This window comes from Poecilia latipinna, unplaced genomic scaffold, assembly GCF_001443285.1.
Source record: "Poecilia latipinna isolate Pla-1442-1.1 unplaced genomic scaffold, P_latipinna-1.0 Scaffold499, whole genome shotgun sequence".
Classification (NCBI taxonomy): domain Eukaryota; kingdom Metazoa; phylum Chordata; class Actinopteri; order Cyprinodontiformes; family Poeciliidae; genus Poecilia; species Poecilia latipinna.
The window spans coordinates 5143-22072 of record NW_015113115.1 but is presented as its reverse complement, the minus strand read 5'-3'; the positions used below and the strand labels follow the sequence as shown (position 1 = coordinate 22072).

Below are 16930 nucleotides of genomic sequence, written 5' to 3'. Positions count from 1 at the left end.
CTCAGTCAAGAAAATACTGAGATTCAACTGATCGGTTTATGGCGTCCAACACACAACCAGCCTCTAGATCAGGGGTGCCCAAACTTTTTGAGAGCAAGATCTACTTTTTCTCTCACCAGCCGCCTGAGATCTGCCTCATGACACAAAGACATAAAAATTGTAAATTAAACTCTACTGACTTATTTTATATGCGAATATGCATCAGTTATAGCAGAAATAATAAAGTGACAGAAAACCTAATGCAGTTTCTTCCTCAGTGAGATTCTGACACTGGTAGCAGCTTTCTGGTTTCTCAGTCAGAAGCTGGTTGCAAACCAGCAGGTGTCAGTCAGTCATGGTAGATCTGAACTTTGGTTTGATGACCTCAGTATGAGAAACTAACCAAAGAGCCCAGAAAAGGTAAAGGCAAATCTTCTGAAGTCGGGATATAATTAATTTAATTTCACATAATTATTGCGGTAGAATTTGTTAAAACTTAATGAAATATATTTGTCCTATTTGATGTTTGTTGTGACATATGCTCACATACGAACGAGGTAATTTGTCCAAGTTTGTCGTTTATTGAATGTTCAGAAACTGCAGCGGGTGTGATGAGCCACAGCAAAGGTAAACTAAGGTAAAACAACCCGAACAGAAACTACTCCTACCTTTTTACTTTCTGTCTCTTTGTCGTTTAAGCACACCTGTTGCCGTGGCAACCGCCTGCGCCCGCAAGCCGAGCAGAGATTACATTAAAAACACAACATTCAGTCGTTACAATATCAGGTTTCCAGGCTTGATATTTATTTCTCGATTATTAATAAGCCTCTCATGGACACAGTGGTGGTCGAGTAGCTAATTTAAACTCCTGCTCTGCTCTCAGTCGGTCTTTGAGTCGCCTTTTTTGTTTCTTTTCTTTTTTTTTGTTAATGGGACCGAAACGCACTGAATTGCGCAACACCTTGTTCAAACAATAATTACTGAGATTATTAATTTTAACACGTCTCATTGATTTTTTTTATACTTATTCTTTTTTAATGAAGCTACAAACGTTTAGGATCTTAGTGAATATTTTTGATAAGCCCGTCAGAAGAGGAAGCGCTGGTCTTAGGGTCCTGGTGGCGTTCAGATTGTCATCTGCCGAGATCGACTCAAAACCTTCCGCGATCGACCGGTCGATCGCGATCGACGTATTGGGCACCCCTGTGCTAAGGCAATCTGCCCCTGCTGATTTCACAACTGAACCTCCCAAAGGAGAACAATAACATTTTATAGATAAAAAAAATAAAATCATTGACCTCACTAAATTAGCATTCCTCATCTTCTTCTTTGAAAACAGTTTTTGTCCTGTTATTGGCCCTAATATTATGAAATCACTGTCCCAGCACTATAGCTTTTATTACTAAGAGTAAATTTCAAACAGCGGTGTTTTATTGCTTCTCAGATTTGATTATAAAACAAGGTGTTGCTTAATCTCAAATGTATGATAATCAATATGGAAAACTTTTGCAGTGCCATTGTCTTTTCAGAGAGGCTAGCTGTTGACGCAGCAAAATTGTCTACCAATTTCTGAATGAGGTTACGAATGTTGATCTGTAAGAAGCAGTCTGTGGATCCATAGTAAATGTACTTTGGTCAGAATGAGAAGAAAGGATTTAGGGTTAAGTCTTATCACTGTCACGATCCTGGGTTGTGAGGTTGTTTTGAGGTTTGATTTCATTCCAGTTTAATTATTTTGTGTCACTTTCTTATTTTGTTTAGATCTGTCCTGTCCCTGTTTTCCTTTAGTTCGGTTCTTCTTAGTGTTTCTACTTCTGTTTATTTCTTACAGTTTATTTTTGTTTCCTCAAGTTTTATTAGGTTTCCAGCTACTCTTTAGTGTTAGATTTATTTCCTGTTCCCCTGTGTGTCCTCCCTCGCCCCCTGTGCCACTTCCTCTCTCCTCAGCCTGCATCCTGCTCCATTCACTCACACCTGCAGTCAGGCAGCTCATCAAAACAGGTCTTTTGTTTAGCATGTAACCTCCCCAGTACTCTCATCCTCCTCTCTGCCTCCCAGAGGAATGATATCATTTTTCATTCACTCAGGGTTGTTTTTTCTAAGTTTAAGGCTACATCTCAAACATAACTGGACTAGTTATGATAAGATAAACTAGTTTGAAAGGACAGAAATTAGACCATTTAATCTGTCAGTCAAATCTTTACTAATGATAAAGAATGAAACTTAATAAAAGTGTATACCGTATGTTTCACATTGAGTTCCACTAATGACTATTAATATACTATTAAAAAATTCATTAAAAAAATCAATTCATACTTAACTTTATTAAGTATAAACACGTAAATATATTCTGTCATATGTACAGGATCTGTGAAATAGTTATTAGACTGAGTGTGGATAAACTCCACCAGGACGAGCAGAACAGGACTGAGTGATGAAAGCAGTCTGAATGCACTAATCTGGATTAAGTTGTAAAAAGGCTGAAGCACCGCATAACAAAGGTTAGCTAAAGTCATATCTAGATTACTCAGGCAGCTGCCTGGTGGATGATCTTTCTACAGCTGACAGATGATGTCAGCGTCCAGAGAACAGTCTGGTGTCACTCTCCAGGTGCCGTCTTCAGCTGCCATGCTGCAGCCGCTGTCCTGAATGCTCTGATCCGGCTGTCTTTCTCCCCACTTAGTAAAGGTCAGAGGTCGATTTTTCATGTCGGACTGGAAGTTCCCTTCTGCTTTTCTCATGTTGATGTTGATCCAGGCTCTTTTCTCATGTTGACCCATCAGCTGAAGCAGCATGTGGTTCTCCTCCTCACTCTGGGGCAGAGCCAGCTCCAAGCCTCGTTGGTCGCAGAAATCTGCAGCCTTCTGGAAAGATCCTCTCTCCTTGTTGGACACAAAGTATTTCTGACCCACCTTCCTCACAAAGTCAAAGGTTATAGCTGGAAAAACATGCAGAAAATTTGGGGAAAAAGATTTAAATTTGCTGAGCACTTGAAATAATCGTGTGGCTGTCCTCCAAGTCACTGCTTTTAGTCCTCTATTAACTTTGCTGCATAATGATATTTAGATGTTTGTCATACATGGAAAGAAAATGTGTAAAACTCTAAATCAGACATTGAGAAAACATTAGATCCTCAGTAACTCTAAAACAGCTTTTGCTGATCTAATTCTTGGCTGATCAGAATTGAATAGAAAACCCACCAAGGTCCAGCTTAGCGGTGATCTTCATCTGTTCCTCAATATCCCGTATGAAAGGATGAAAGATTTCTGGATAAAACAGAACAAGTTTGGTTATCAAAGTTCATTTGGCTGCAGTTCAGAAATATTTTCCACTAGTTTTCTCTACATTAATATGATATTCCAATAATAACTTGCATTGCATAACAGTGAATAATGTCAGTCTTGGATTTTAAATTGGTGACTTGGTCTGTTAAAAGATGAGAAACTTTTTACTGCTCTACTGTCGTGTTGAAGTTTCAGTGAATGTAATATTATCATAACTTCATTTATTCAAGTCAGTTTCAGTAAACAGTCATCACCTCGTCCACACACGCCAACGGGTCCAGGTCGTCCAGGTACTCCTACATATGCAGGATTCCCGGAATCCAAAAAAAAACATGAAGAAATCTTCATTGGTCATAAAAAAAATTGCCCACAGTATATCTCATTGCTGTTCTCATTCTCTAGATTTTTTTGCTCTATTTTTTAGCTCTTCAGAAAAACTTTTTCTTTGCTTTGTGAGCAAAGAAAAAGTTTGCTCACAACCAATCCACCTGGACCACCGTTAGTCCAGGTGGTCCACGAGGTCCAGCTTCTCCTGAATCCAAAATGAGATGAAGCAATCTTCACTGGACATGAAAAAAATTAAGAATTTGGCTACAGTATTTTTCATTGCTCTTCTCTTTCTACATATTTTTTGTTCTATTTTTAGCTCTTCAGAAAAACTTTTATTTTGCTTTGTGAGCTGATACCTCGTGGTCCAGCTGGTCCATGAGACCCAGATTCTCCTCTTTCTCCCTTACTTCCAGGAAACCCTGAATCCAAAAAGAGATGAAGAAATCTTTATTGATCATGAAAAAAAAAAATGAAGAATTTGGCTACAGTATTTTTTATTACTCTTCTCATTCTACAGACTTTTCTTGTTCTATTTTTAGCTCTTCAGAAAAACTTTTTCTTTGCTTTGTGAGCTGATACCTGGTGCTCCATATGCTCCAGGTGCTCCAGGTTCTCCAGGTGGTCCAGGAAATCCTCTGTCACCTTTCGGACCAGCGGGACCCGGCAGCTGACTGAGGCTCAGGGGAACCATCAGACAGAAAACACAGAAGAGAAAACAAAGCCTCATCTTCCCAGTTTAGTGTTGGATTCTGTAAAAAATGAGTTAAATTTGATACTTAGTTTGAAAAATAATTTTCTCAAAAAAGATGCTGTCTTTTCTGTCTTTTATCAGTTCAGACACACATTTAAACATTTAATCCTGTTAAAACAGAGATTTACAGTCATTGTGTTACGTCTTTCCAAGGCGAACATTAAAACTGCTCAAGGGTTGAAGTCACCAGTAAATGAGATTGTGAATGTCCTTTTTCCTTTTTTGAAGAACAAGTATTGTAGTTTTTAACATGCAAGGCTAATTTAAAAAAGAAACTGTACAATGATAAAAAATTTATAATAAAAAAATATTCACCGTCAGAATGTGATCGTCCAGAACGTGCTGCTGCTTTGCTGTTCAAAAACCTTCTGATGTGAATGAAGATCCACAAACATGAGATCCAGCCCAGTGGAAAAGATACTTAGTCAAGAATGATAAACAACATACAAAAGATAAGCAGAGAGTTCCTGTGGTCTGACAAAATATCATTCCATGGCAAACCAGCAGCACATTCCGGATGATCACATTTTCACAGTGAGTTCTTGTTAGTTTTCTGTCATTGTACCGTTTTTGGTTGACATCATTTATGCAGAAGTTCCTGGATTTTCTGGAATCCCAGGTAACAGCTCATTAGGTAGACACATTCGAGTCAGAGAAACACTAATAATTTGGAGAAGGATGGGAGAAAGAACTAAAAGACCTCCTCCGTTTGTGTAAATTAACCTGCCAAGTAAAGATTTCTTCATGTTTTTTGTACTGGGTTCCCTGGACCTCCTGGACCCGTCACCATGTGTGGTCGAGGTGATGGACATGTGCTGAAACAAATACTAATCTGTCAAAACTACCAATTTACCCAGCCTGTTTACTTCCAGGAGGAAACAGAGGAAACTACATGAGGAAAATCATGCAGAGTAAATGTGTAGAGAGCTGATGCCACGATGAAGAAAGGTTTTTGTTATCAGGTGACAGTAGTGCTGATCACAACCTCTACGATTATCAGATCTAAAGTATATCCAGGTAAATTGAAGATAAATATAGAAAAGCACATGAAAATGAAAAAAACCCAACAACCTCTGGTTAACCTCTATATAACAGAACAGCAGCATGGCAATGTTAAGTTTAAATATAACATTATAACATGTGATGCTCCCCACAGTATGGAGGGAAACAACACACAGAGGTACTTATGGATATTTACAACATCAGGAATTTCATTGCTAATATCAACATTTGTTCCTGTGTCCTTCACTAAATATTCAAAAGAACAAGGTGTGATTTGGGTTTTTTATTTAATGCAATAAAGTCAAACCGGTTTTCAATCTAAAAAGTTGAATCTGAGATCAAACCTATGAAGTAAAATAGAAAAAAAAAAACCTGTGAGCCGTTCCTGATCAAGGCTTCAGAAATCTGTTTTATTTGGAGATTTTGTTAAATTTGTTATGAACATAAAGTAATTCATCTTCTGACATGAACAACCAATTTTTTTATTTTAATGATAAAAAAAAAGCAGAGAAGTAAACTAACTTCTAACTTTAGATGTGAAAGTTCACTGTAGAAACTTTCTGCTTGTTTTCTATGTGTTAACATTCTTTACTAATCATCTTTTTCTCTGGGTGGATATCAAATGTATGACTCCAAAATCTTCATCCACATGAGTTTCAAACAGAAAAGCAGCAGATCGCATTTTGACAGTAAGTTTTTTTTTTTTTTAGATCTTTTTATCATGTTTATTTTACCTTTTAGTCATTAGAAATCCCAAACAGAATCTCATTTGCTACAATACTTTTCTTACTTTTTGGCCTCTGTCTTGTGAACATGTGACAGAAAGTAATTTACTGCAAACTTCTAGTTTAATTGTGTGATTATATTATTGCTAGATGAATTGATCAAATATCAATGATGTTTGATTGAAAAACAGAATAGGAAAAATTAACAAAAGATTTTTTCAGAGAATACGACAAATCTTCTTGAAGATTTGTTTTCTGTGTTTTCTGCGTGATGGTCCCCCTGATGGTAAAGGTGTCAGAGAACCACCTGGATCACCTGGTAACACACATAAAGGAAAGCTTTTTGACGACTTAAAGATGAAACAAAAACAATTTGGAGAAGAACAGGAGAAAGAAAATACTGTAACCCCACTCTTCTTCTCAAACAACCTGACCAATAAAATGTATTCATGCTTTTCGTACTAAGACACCACTGGAAACCATGGACAACGCGGAGCACCTGGACCACCTGGACCTGTTGTTGTGTGTGGACGATGTGATGGCTGTTTGCTGAAACTGACTTGAATAAATAAAGTTATGGTGACATTTCATTCACTGATTCTTCAACACAACAGTAGAACAGAACCAAAACACTATATTATAAACATCCAAAACTCTGGCATTTTTCACTGCCATGTGAATTATTAGAGAAATTATACAGTGAATAACTAGTGAAAAATATTTCTGAGCTGCAGCCAAATGAACTTTGGTAATGAAACTTGTTCTGTTTTATCCAGAGATCTCTGATTCTTTCAGACGGGATGTTGAAGGACTGATGAAGATCACCGCTAAGCTGGACTTTGGTGGGTTTTCTATTCAAGTTTGATCAGCCAATAAGTCAACCAGCAAAAGATTTACTGTTTCCGAGGATCTAATGTTTTCCTGCATGTCTGATTTTGATTTTACACATAATGTAGGATCTATTGAAAATGTGAGTTTACACATTTTCCATCCATGTATAACAAACATCTAAATATCTACATGCAGCAAAGTTAATAGAAGATCAAAAGCAGTGATTTAGAGGACAGTGCCATGATTATTTCAAGTGCTCACAAGACAAGTGACATTGATTTTCTGTGCTGTTCTAGAATTATAATTTGCCTGTTCTTTTCACAATGGCAGTTCAGTCCATGTTGGCCACGCTCCCAGATATTGAAATAATATTTACACCAGCCTTGTTTGGCTCTACACTTTTCTCTCTTAAGTGGGGGACAGTTGCTTAAAGTGCAGGCGGTTTCCTGTAAGCTTCATAGTGTTGCATACGACACAGAGAAATGTAACATGGGGTAACATCTACGAAATCAACACAGTCCACGGCTCCAGGAAGCAATAGTTTCTCAACAGCCGAGAGCTCAGGCCTGGTTGTTACCTAGGATGCACCGATCCTCTTTTTTCACTTCCAATACCAAGACAGACATCTGAGTTTTAGCATCGGCCGATACTGGCCCAATACAGAAAAAATTGTGCTGAACTGACTTTAAAAAAGTCTGTTTTTAAACTCTGCACCATTACAGCACACTTAAATACACCAATAGCTTCAGAAATTTCGTTTAAATGTAAAAAGACAACAAAACTTGTATTTGTTCAGTCAGTACAATTAGGAGTAGAACAACCAATGTAAAATAAATAATAAACAAACTGAAACTGGCAAAAATAATAGGTTGACTGCATTGATCAAACGTAAAAAACTAAACAAATATACGGCAACAAATATTCTTTAAAATAGTGCAGAAAGTGGAATTAGATATTCTAAATTTTAACTAAATAATAAACTTATACAGTGGTTTGTTAAAACCATTCACACACTATGGAGAAAACAGAACTAAAGATCAATCTCAACTAAGCCCAAAACAATCCAGCTAAACCCGAAATCCCTTCCTTCCAGACAAGCACACAGATTTTAACCCCCCTGTTTCCCCAACACTTTTCCTCAGACAGGAAGAGGCAAAAAAACAGAAACTTAACAACGGAATAAATTCTGAAAATCACATTCCCATACTCCTTACTATATTAAGTTTATTGAACAAAGTAGATTAATTAAATTGCTAAAATACGTAACACATAACACCAGTAAATAAAGTAAACAAATTTAATGACTAACATAGATGTTAGCCAGGGAAGCTTAAAGCACATTTCTGCTTTTTCTCATGAAATTTGAGACGGTTTAAACTTTGAGTCAGCTCCCCCTTCGGTCCTTACTACTTAAAGGTCTTTCAGAGAACAACATGATGCATTGCTTACATTTGTAGGAATGTTTGCGACATGTTTATCCGCTCACAGTTAATTCCTGTTTCGGCATGAAGAGATGGGGAAACGTTAAACTCACTACAACATTTTGGCATATTTCCAACAAAAGAACCAAACAGTCGACAGAAATAAAACACAGGGATGTTGATGAAAAGAAAACATCTTTCAGAAAGTTAATTTTCTATGGTGGGGATAAATATTTTAAAATGTGTTTTTGACACCAAAACGTTTTAGATACTTGTTAATGTTATTTGTTATCATCCATTTATAAAAGTCACATGCTGACAAAAAAATGAAGGTATTTCATACAAAATAGGAATGCAGTAGAAATAGACAAATAGCCACGAAGTCCACTTTGTTTTCTTTTTTTTTTTTATCTATGAAATAACCATCTTAAAGCTATATCCAGCAGCATATTCAGCATATCGCGCTTCTACTTCTGATACAGCAAGTTCTTTTATGCTGATTTCTGTGTTTTTAAGTAAGTTTTATTATTCATTATTTTTAAAGAGAAACTGTATATTGTTGCTAAGATATAAAGCACCTTCAGAGTTTTAAACAAGAGTACATGTGGGCTCTTGGTAAAATCGCAACCAGGTCCGTTAGCGCGTGGCTCGCTTTATTCTCGATAATGTCAAATGAGATTTGGGTTTTTAGTTGTAAGAAAATAACACAGAAACATGAGACGTACACACCGATGCACGTTTGAAGTCTGAGCAGTGTTTTATCTATATTTCAGTTCTGCAAGTCCGACAAGATGAGGCTCCCCGTCTCATTTTGGAATCGTTTTGTTGGTGACAGACATCGGCCATTGTCAGTATCCATGTGTTCACCATCCATATTGCAGCAGAGGGCCGATGGGACCTCCAGGTGAGTGACAAAACTTTCCTTGTAAAGACCACGTCTGTAAAATATGTCAGAAAATACAGAACGGTAACGCAATAAAAACATCGGGATAAAGTTTGTTTTGGTCTGTGGACTGCAAAGACGGCACCGAGCGACTGCACCTAAACGCCCCACAACGTCTGACGCAGTGACGTTGGTTCCAAAGCTCTATTGGCCAATAGAAGACATAGAAGGCAGCTCTCCTCATTAACATAACGATGCAGCAGAAATACAGCAAACGGAAAAACAGCGAACAGAAATACAGCGAGCAGAAAAGGGTAAAGCAAAAAAAGGCAAAGCAAAAAAAAACAAAAACAAAAAACACAATTTTTCTTGACGGAAACTCATGTGTAAGGCACAGGAAAAACTAAATATATATTTATGCTTTTAATTCTTATCAAAATATATATTTATTCCTTTATTTATAATTGGGGCCTGCCTATAGCAATGCATAGGGAAGAGCAGTCACTGCCTCCATGCATTGCATGTTCTACACCCGTCTCTTTATTTTTTCTTCTATATTTATTCTTCCACCACCGTTTATGTGGCTCGTACCGCTGCGTGCCCACCCACAAAAGTGGTATCAAATCGTGCGGCTATCACTTTTATCGAGTTACGATGGCGACGTAAAAAGCGAAAAACGAGCGAAATTTCCAACTGCCGAACCTTTGTTCGGCAGTTGGAAAGTGTCAGTTAAGTGTCAGTTACACTTAACTGACACCAACTGCCGCTTTTTAGAGTGAGAAAAAGGGTGGAATTTTGACCCCAAAATAATTTTGAAATCGCTCTCATGGCCGCAAAACTTGTACTATTGGTATGAAAGTTGGTCATGAAATCGCACTGAATGCCTGCTCTGGTAAAATGTTTTCAAAATTTCTCTAGGGCTTACGGTTTTCTGTCAAGGTGCTTCAGAGTGAAATCATGTGACAGGGTACCTTCAGGCACTCAACCATTCATTTTCAGACTTTTCTGAAAAATTTCTGAGCTCAGCGCACACCATGTTTCTCTTATTGCTGCTATTTCTGTGAGTGACCTACAGATATGAATCGCGGTACTAAATGAGACGACAAATAGCCCTCTCATATGCTTCAAACGGTTTTTGGATCGGCCTTACGGATCCTGAACGGGAAACAGTTGTTCGGACTGCTTTTTTCATTAAAACTCAAGATAGAAATCCTTCTCCAGCTGTCTGTCTCACACACACAGGGCAGTTGGCTGAGCATCGATCGCTATAGCAACAGAATACAGAGAAAGGCAGAGCTGCTGGTTTGGACTACAAACCAGCAGCCATAACTGCCATAGTTACTGAGTCTATGGCCAAGACTCAGTTAAAACAGAGGCCTGAGCAGCATGTCAGAACTACAACATGGCGGAACTGTCTGTTACTATAGAGGAGGAGTTGGCTGGTATTCTGAACTACTTGTGCTTTGAGCATTATATAACTGATTTAACCCGATCACTATTACACATGGAATTAGTGTGGCCATTTCAAATGAAGCTTATGAAAAATTTCAAAATAAAAGCCTTGACAATTTTTATATCATGTAATTGCTCTTTCTTGCATTAGATAGCTTTTAAAAAAATCCTCTGTTACACATGAGATTAGTGTTGCCATTTCAAATGAATCTTACTGAAAGTTTCAAAATAAAAGCCTGCATACTCACCTCACGTCAGTGCACCGCCTATGGCAGTGCAATAATATTAAACTTTTTTTTACGCTTTTTTTCTCAGGATAGTGACATTAGCACAAACATTACCATTTCACTGCCGCCCACTAGTGCACTGCCTTGCACGCATTAGCCTTTTACCTAAAATAACCTATTAGTTGATTTTCTTACTTATTTGCCATGTTTAGTTTACTGAATGGAGTAAGGCAATGACATAGAACATGCTAGTGATGCCCCACATGCTACTGATAGTCTTCATGCTAACATTAGCATTTTGTCAAATATTAGTTTATGCATTAATTTTAACATACTGAATGGTACAAGTACAGCTTAGTCCACATGCTTCTGACTCATCACAGGTTATTGACTGCATTGAAGCTTTCTTTAGCAATGCTAATTTTTAGCATCAGAACGCTGGGTCCAAACCGACGGGCACACTTTGGCAGGCCCCATTTAAATTTCTTCAGGAATTTTCTAGTAAACTTATTTATTCTTCTTCCGTCACCCTTAATGCGACTCGTACGGCTGTGTGCTCTGTGCACCCCCACAAAAGTGGTATCAAAACATTCAGCTTGATCCCAAGGAGGGAGCTACTACTTTTAGTGGGATTTGGAGTTGAAATGGCGACATAAATAGCAAAAAACGAGGCAGGATGTTTCATAAGGATAGGATTTTTTTTCAAAGGATCTGTCTGACACACACACACACACACACACACACACACACACACACACAGCACAGTGGATTTCTGACTTTAACTAGCGATATTTATTTTATTGGTCTCAAAGTCCCTATTGGTCCCTATTGGTCTCAAAGTCGGTCATGACATAGATACACATGCCTTCTCCCGTAAAATGTTTTCAAAATTTTTCTAGGGCTTATTGTTTTTTTTGTCAAGGTCCTGCAGACCGACAGCGAGATCTCATAAGGATAGAAACAGTTGACAGTTGAATTGCTCTTTAGAACTACAATGACTGAAGGTTGGAACTACAACATATCATCGATGCCTGAGCCCAGCAATACAAAGATATTACATTTAGATCAACTGCCAACCTAGAAAACATTTTATTAAAAAATAAAACTTTTTTAAACACATGGCTACAAAGAGACCTTTAAATATTTGGAAGGATTTTACTCTCAAAAATGGAAAGTCTATCAAGACTCATTTATCCATCTTATTACTTAGAAATTTCCTATAAAATAATTAAAAAGTTAATCAAAATCATTTTAATGTCATTTGGAAAAACAAACATCACTACATTAGAAAAGATATTATAAGATCACTAGAAGAAGCAGGCCTCAATGCAATTGATTTTGACTCGGTAAACAGTTGCTTAAAACTTCGATGGTTACAAAACTTTCTGAAACATTCCGAGAGCTTTTGGTTTAGCCTCCCTGCTAAAATCTTTTTAATCTTTGGTGGGGTAGAATTCCTTTTAAAATGTGACTTTGAAATTAATAAACTTCCAGTTGAACTTCACCAAATTTTACCAACAAGTCCTTCAATATTGGAAATTAACCTTTAAGCATAACCTGTCCCCCCATAACACTCCTATTTGGAATAATAGATGCATCTTAATAAAGAAAAAAAATCCTTTTATTTTGAAGAATGGCCTGTTCAACATTTCATGGATGACAGAAGGAAAATTTTGAACTTTGAAGAATTCCAGCATAAATATAATTTTACCTGCACTAAAAAAGAATTTCGAGCTGTAATTAAAGCTATCTGTCAGGCTTTGATTAACACAGTACAAGGTTCGTTATTTTATACAGTCTCAGTACCATGGCTTTACCCACTGTTTATCCAAGACTACATTTTTATAGACAAAAACTGCAACAGTAAATTTTAAGAACAGTCATTATCCAAAAGACTTTCCCTTCCCTCTTGAAAAGAAGAAATTTACTTAAAGAATTTTCTTTTAGTGCATGAAAAAAATGTGATGCAGCTATTTAAATTTCCCTTTAACCCCCAAAACAAAGGAAATTAATTATAAAATATTAGTTAATATTTATCCATGTAAAGAATACTACTTCAGACTAAAATTTTATATTGAGGCAAATGACTCTGCCTTTTGACGTAGAACCTTTGCAACATTTATCATTTTCTTTCAGTTATGCATCTAAATTTTGGAAGGATCTTCATAATTGGTTGCTGACTAATAATTTAAATATTCCAACTTTAACTTACAGCAATATTAAATTTGGCATTTATATTTTGGACACAAAATTGTAATATATCATTAATAACCTGATCATTACGGCCAAATATTATTACACAAATGTAAAAAAAAAAAAACACGCAAATTAACCCCAATCTTTGATCTTAACTAAAAGAAATGTCACTTCTGTTCAACTCTGTGAAAATGGTTGAGACAAAGAATGCAACTCTGCTGTGTAGTAGTTTGTCCTATTTGATTTTTGGCATTTATCCATTTCATGATTAAGACCCTGTACAATAATTCCAGTTATTCAGTTTATTACGCTTTCTTTATTTTCTAATAATAATCACCTGTTGTGTCATATAACGTTCATGTCATTCTGTAACCCCTTTGTTTCTTACTCAGCAGGAGTAAGAAACAAGTGACTAGGAGTGACTACTGACTCCTCACTCAAGTTACTGTATAAAAAGTATATGTGCTTGTAAGATTTGGCTGTTTGGCTGTTAAAGTAGAAACAGCCAGGAGACTGGAAAGGCTTTGTTTTCCGGTCTCCTGGAAAGCAGACCGGAAAGATTTTGACTGTCCAACATTGGTTGGACAGTCAAAATGTCACAAATTGACGCTGATTCATTAACAAAGTCCCAAATTAGACAAATGACAAGAGATGAATTGGCTCTTGTGGTTATGGATTTTTTGCAAAGGATTAAAGAAAAATCTGCATTGCTGATTAAGGAGAACGTACTGCAGGAGAATTTGGAAAAAGCTCATGTACAAATTGAGCTTCTAAATGAGAAAATCGATTCACTCACCAAAGACCTAAACTGGTCTCTCAAGCAAAACAAATACCTGGAACGTCAGCAAATCCCAAAGTCACAACATGAGGTAGAGATCCGGAGTTCCCACAGGACTCAGTTGTTGTCTGAGATAAAAGACTACAAAAATAAAGTTAAAGAGCTTCAAGCCTCTTTAAAAAACCTCGAGAGGGACTCAAAACTGCAGGTTGAGAAGATTGAGGCAGAAAAACGGCAAACGGTGTCTGAAATCACAGCATACCAAGCAAAGGTTGAAAAGCAACAAAGTGAAGTGAAGAGACTTGAGGCTGAGGTGTCCCGAAAAATTGACGAAATCGGCATGAAGAATAATGAGCTTTTGAAAGAAAAAGAGAAGTGCAGACTTCTTGAAGCCAGGGTAAAAGCTCTGGAAAAGTATTTGAAAGAGGCAGAGAAAGAAAATAAAATTCTTGAGAAGAAACTTCCCAGAACCCCAATGGAGGAAGCCATAGAAAGAACTAAGCAAGAGTTTAAGGCAAGGGTCGATTTATCTTCATGCGCATTGTGACAGCTGACCCTACTGTCACACAGACCTGAATGGTAATCATTTTGTTTGTTTTATCCTTTACATTAATTTAGACATCAATTAGTGAATAGTTTAGATTTTTATTAAAAATTATTTTCATTAGTCTGACCTTTTAGTTAACTATTTGCAGTGCACACATTTAGTTAACTTTATTTGTCAGTTCTTTATATTTTTGTTAAAAGCAACAAATTAATTTCTTTGTTTTGAGTTACCAGTTTCCTTTGGAGCTGCTGGAGGGTCACAGAAGAGCTCCGGCTAATTGACGTCCTTATATGGCTGGCAAAACCTCCTCAGCGGGCCGTTCCATTTGTTTGCCAGGGGACGGGGAAATTTGGTTTTCTTTAATTTAATTTGACCATTTCTTTAATGTTTCTTCTGTTTGGTAGTTTCAGTCTAATGTTTGTTTAATTTAAAGATTTGGAATTGTATTTGTTTAAGTTTTTGCATGTTTAAATTACCCCTTGTGTGTCAGCAGTGGTCTGATCAGCCACTATTTAAGTTCCCCTCATGTCTTGTTTGTTAGGTCAGTTTTGTGCTTGAGTTCTTTGTGTTACCACCTGAGTTGTAGTTTGTTATGTTGACCTCAGTTTTGGGCCCAATTCTTCATTGTTTGATTATTTTTGAACTTTTTTGTAATAAATTAAGATTATTTTTTGAATTCCATTCAGCGTCTCTCTGGCTGGTTAATGTGAGAACCCTCACACACATTAACTGTGGAGAAAAAGCGAAACAGGACATTAAAAGAAAGTCTGGCGAAAAAAGAACAGGAGGTGAATAAACTCATGGAGCAGCAGGCTGAGACCTCCAAGCTATTAGACTTACAGCAACAGAAAGAGGCTCTGGCTGTGAAACAAAGTTTAGCCCACACAGAATATGATTGGAGAGACCTGAAGAAAGAAAATAAATCCTTAAATTATCAGCTAAAGTTACTATCCGAAACCAGGTAGAGAGATCAACATCACATTAAAGAAGTCACCAGCCAAGTGCGTAAGATGACAGAATTGTACTGGAGTGAGAAGATGCAACATGAGAATTTGAAGGAAACCATCAAGCGCAAAGGGGCTAAGGTAGAAGATGAAATTGCTTTGAAAGGACCTAATGATCAAAGTAAAGTTGAAACACAAACAAACGCTAAACAACTCAAACCTCTACCACCGATCCAGGAAAATAAACCGCAGCTACCAAAAACAAACTCAATACGTAATCAAAGAATTCTGGTTCTGCGGGAAGGAAAGGTAGAGGCAGCCTTTAATGATGAAAGCTTCACGACACAAGCAAAGCTGAAGCCAACAACCCCCAGCAAAAGGAAGCCTGAAATGCGGCCTTATACATCGGCAGGCAGGAAGGTTTCTTCCACGGAAACTGAGGGGAGAAAAATGAGCAGCCCAGAGTGCCACAGTAGATAACGGTATAGGGGTTAAACGCGATTCCCTCTTCACACGGGTTCACTACCTGTGGGAGAGACAAAGGGAATGGCAGCTAAAGATGGGAGACCTTGGTGGTCTGATCCTGAGCTACAGAAGCTCCGGTATCAGTGTCTGGTCCTCATTCCCGGCAGTAACTCGGGTTCGTTTCTGGTGAGAGTTGGACTCCGCCAAGGCCGCTTTGTCACTAATTCTGTTCAATATTTTTATTGACAGAATTTTTAGGCACAGCCAAGGTGTTGAGGGGATCCGATTTGGTGGCCTTAAGATCACATCATCTGCTTTTTGCGGAAGATGTGGTCCTACTGCGTTCATCAGGTCATGATCTACAGCTCTACTGGAGCGATTCGCAGCCAAGTGCAAAGTGGCCGGGATGAGGATCAGTGCCTCCAAATCCGAGGCCATGTTCTTGAGCTGGAAAATCTGGTTAGGATGCCTCCTGGATGCCTCCCTGGTGAGTGAGGTATTTCAGGCACGTCCCACCAAGAGACGGCCAAAGGGAAGACCCAGGACATGATGGAGGGACTATGTTTCTCTGCTGATGTGGGAACTCCCCCAGTGCTTTCTTTGAGTCTCCTAGAGCTTTCTCTGAGTTACCTAGTGCTCCCTCTGAGTCTCCTAGTGGTCCCCCTGAGACTCCTAGTGCTCCCTCTGAGTCTCCTAGTGCTCCCTCTGAGTCTCCTAGAGCTTTCTCTGAGTCTCCACCTCTAAGTAATTCCCTGAGTTTCCTAGTGCTCCCTCTCAGTCTCCTACTGCTCTCTCTGAGTCTCCTACTGCTCTCTCTGAGTACCCTAGAGCTCTCTTTGAGTCTCCTAGTGCTTCCTCTGAGTCCTCACCTCTTAGTGTTCCCCTTAGTTTCTTAGTGTTCCCTCTGAGTCTCCTAGTGCTCCCTCTGAGTCTCCTACTGTTCTCTCTGAGTCCCCTAGTGCTCCCTGAGTTTCCTCGCGCTTCCCTGAGTCTCCTAGTGCTCCGCCTGAGTCTCCAAGTGCTCCCTGAGTCTCCTAGCACTTTCTCTGAGTCTCCTAGTGCTCCCTCTGAGTTTTCTAGTGCTCCCTCTGAGTTTCCTAGTGCTCCCTCTGAGT

General features: G+C 38.1%; 1 protein-coding gene across 1 annotated transcript; it reads right to left on the bottom strand.

Annotated features, from left to right (window-relative positions):
* Window positions 1-2163: 2163 nt before the first annotated feature.
* LOC106952200 (pulmonary surfactant-associated protein D-like) lies at window positions 2164-4767 on the bottom strand. The gene is made up of 6 exons (XM_015040178.1): window positions 4660-4767; window positions 4173-4342; window positions 3950-4012; window positions 3518-3559; window positions 3180-3245; window positions 2164-2917 (listed from the first exon to the last, which is right to left on the bottom strand). The coding sequence occupies exons 2-6, from the start codon at window positions 4318-4320 to the stop codon at window positions 2535-2537; spliced, it is 702 nt and encodes a 233-aa protein (XP_014895664.1). The 5' UTR covers window positions 4321-4342; window positions 4660-4767; the 3' UTR covers window positions 2164-2534.
* Between the last annotated feature and the right edge of the window lie 12163 nt (window positions 4768-16930).

What these genes read in the sequence shown, in the direction of transcription:
- LOC106952200 (XM_015040178.1), bottom strand. Translation starts at nt 4,320, where the DNA reads ATGAGGCTTTGTTTTCTCTTCTGTGTTTTCTGTCTGATGGTTCCCCTG. An exon ending in TGGAGCATATGGAGCACCAG is followed by an intron (nt 4,013 to 4,172) that starts GTATCAGCTCAC and finishes TTTTGGATTCAG; the next exon opens with GGTTTCCTGGAAGTAAGGGA. An exon ending in TGGACCAGCTGGACCACGAG is followed by an intron (nt 3,560 to 3,949) that starts GTATCAGCTCAC and finishes CTGCATATGTAG; the next exon opens with GAGTACCTGGACGACCTGGA.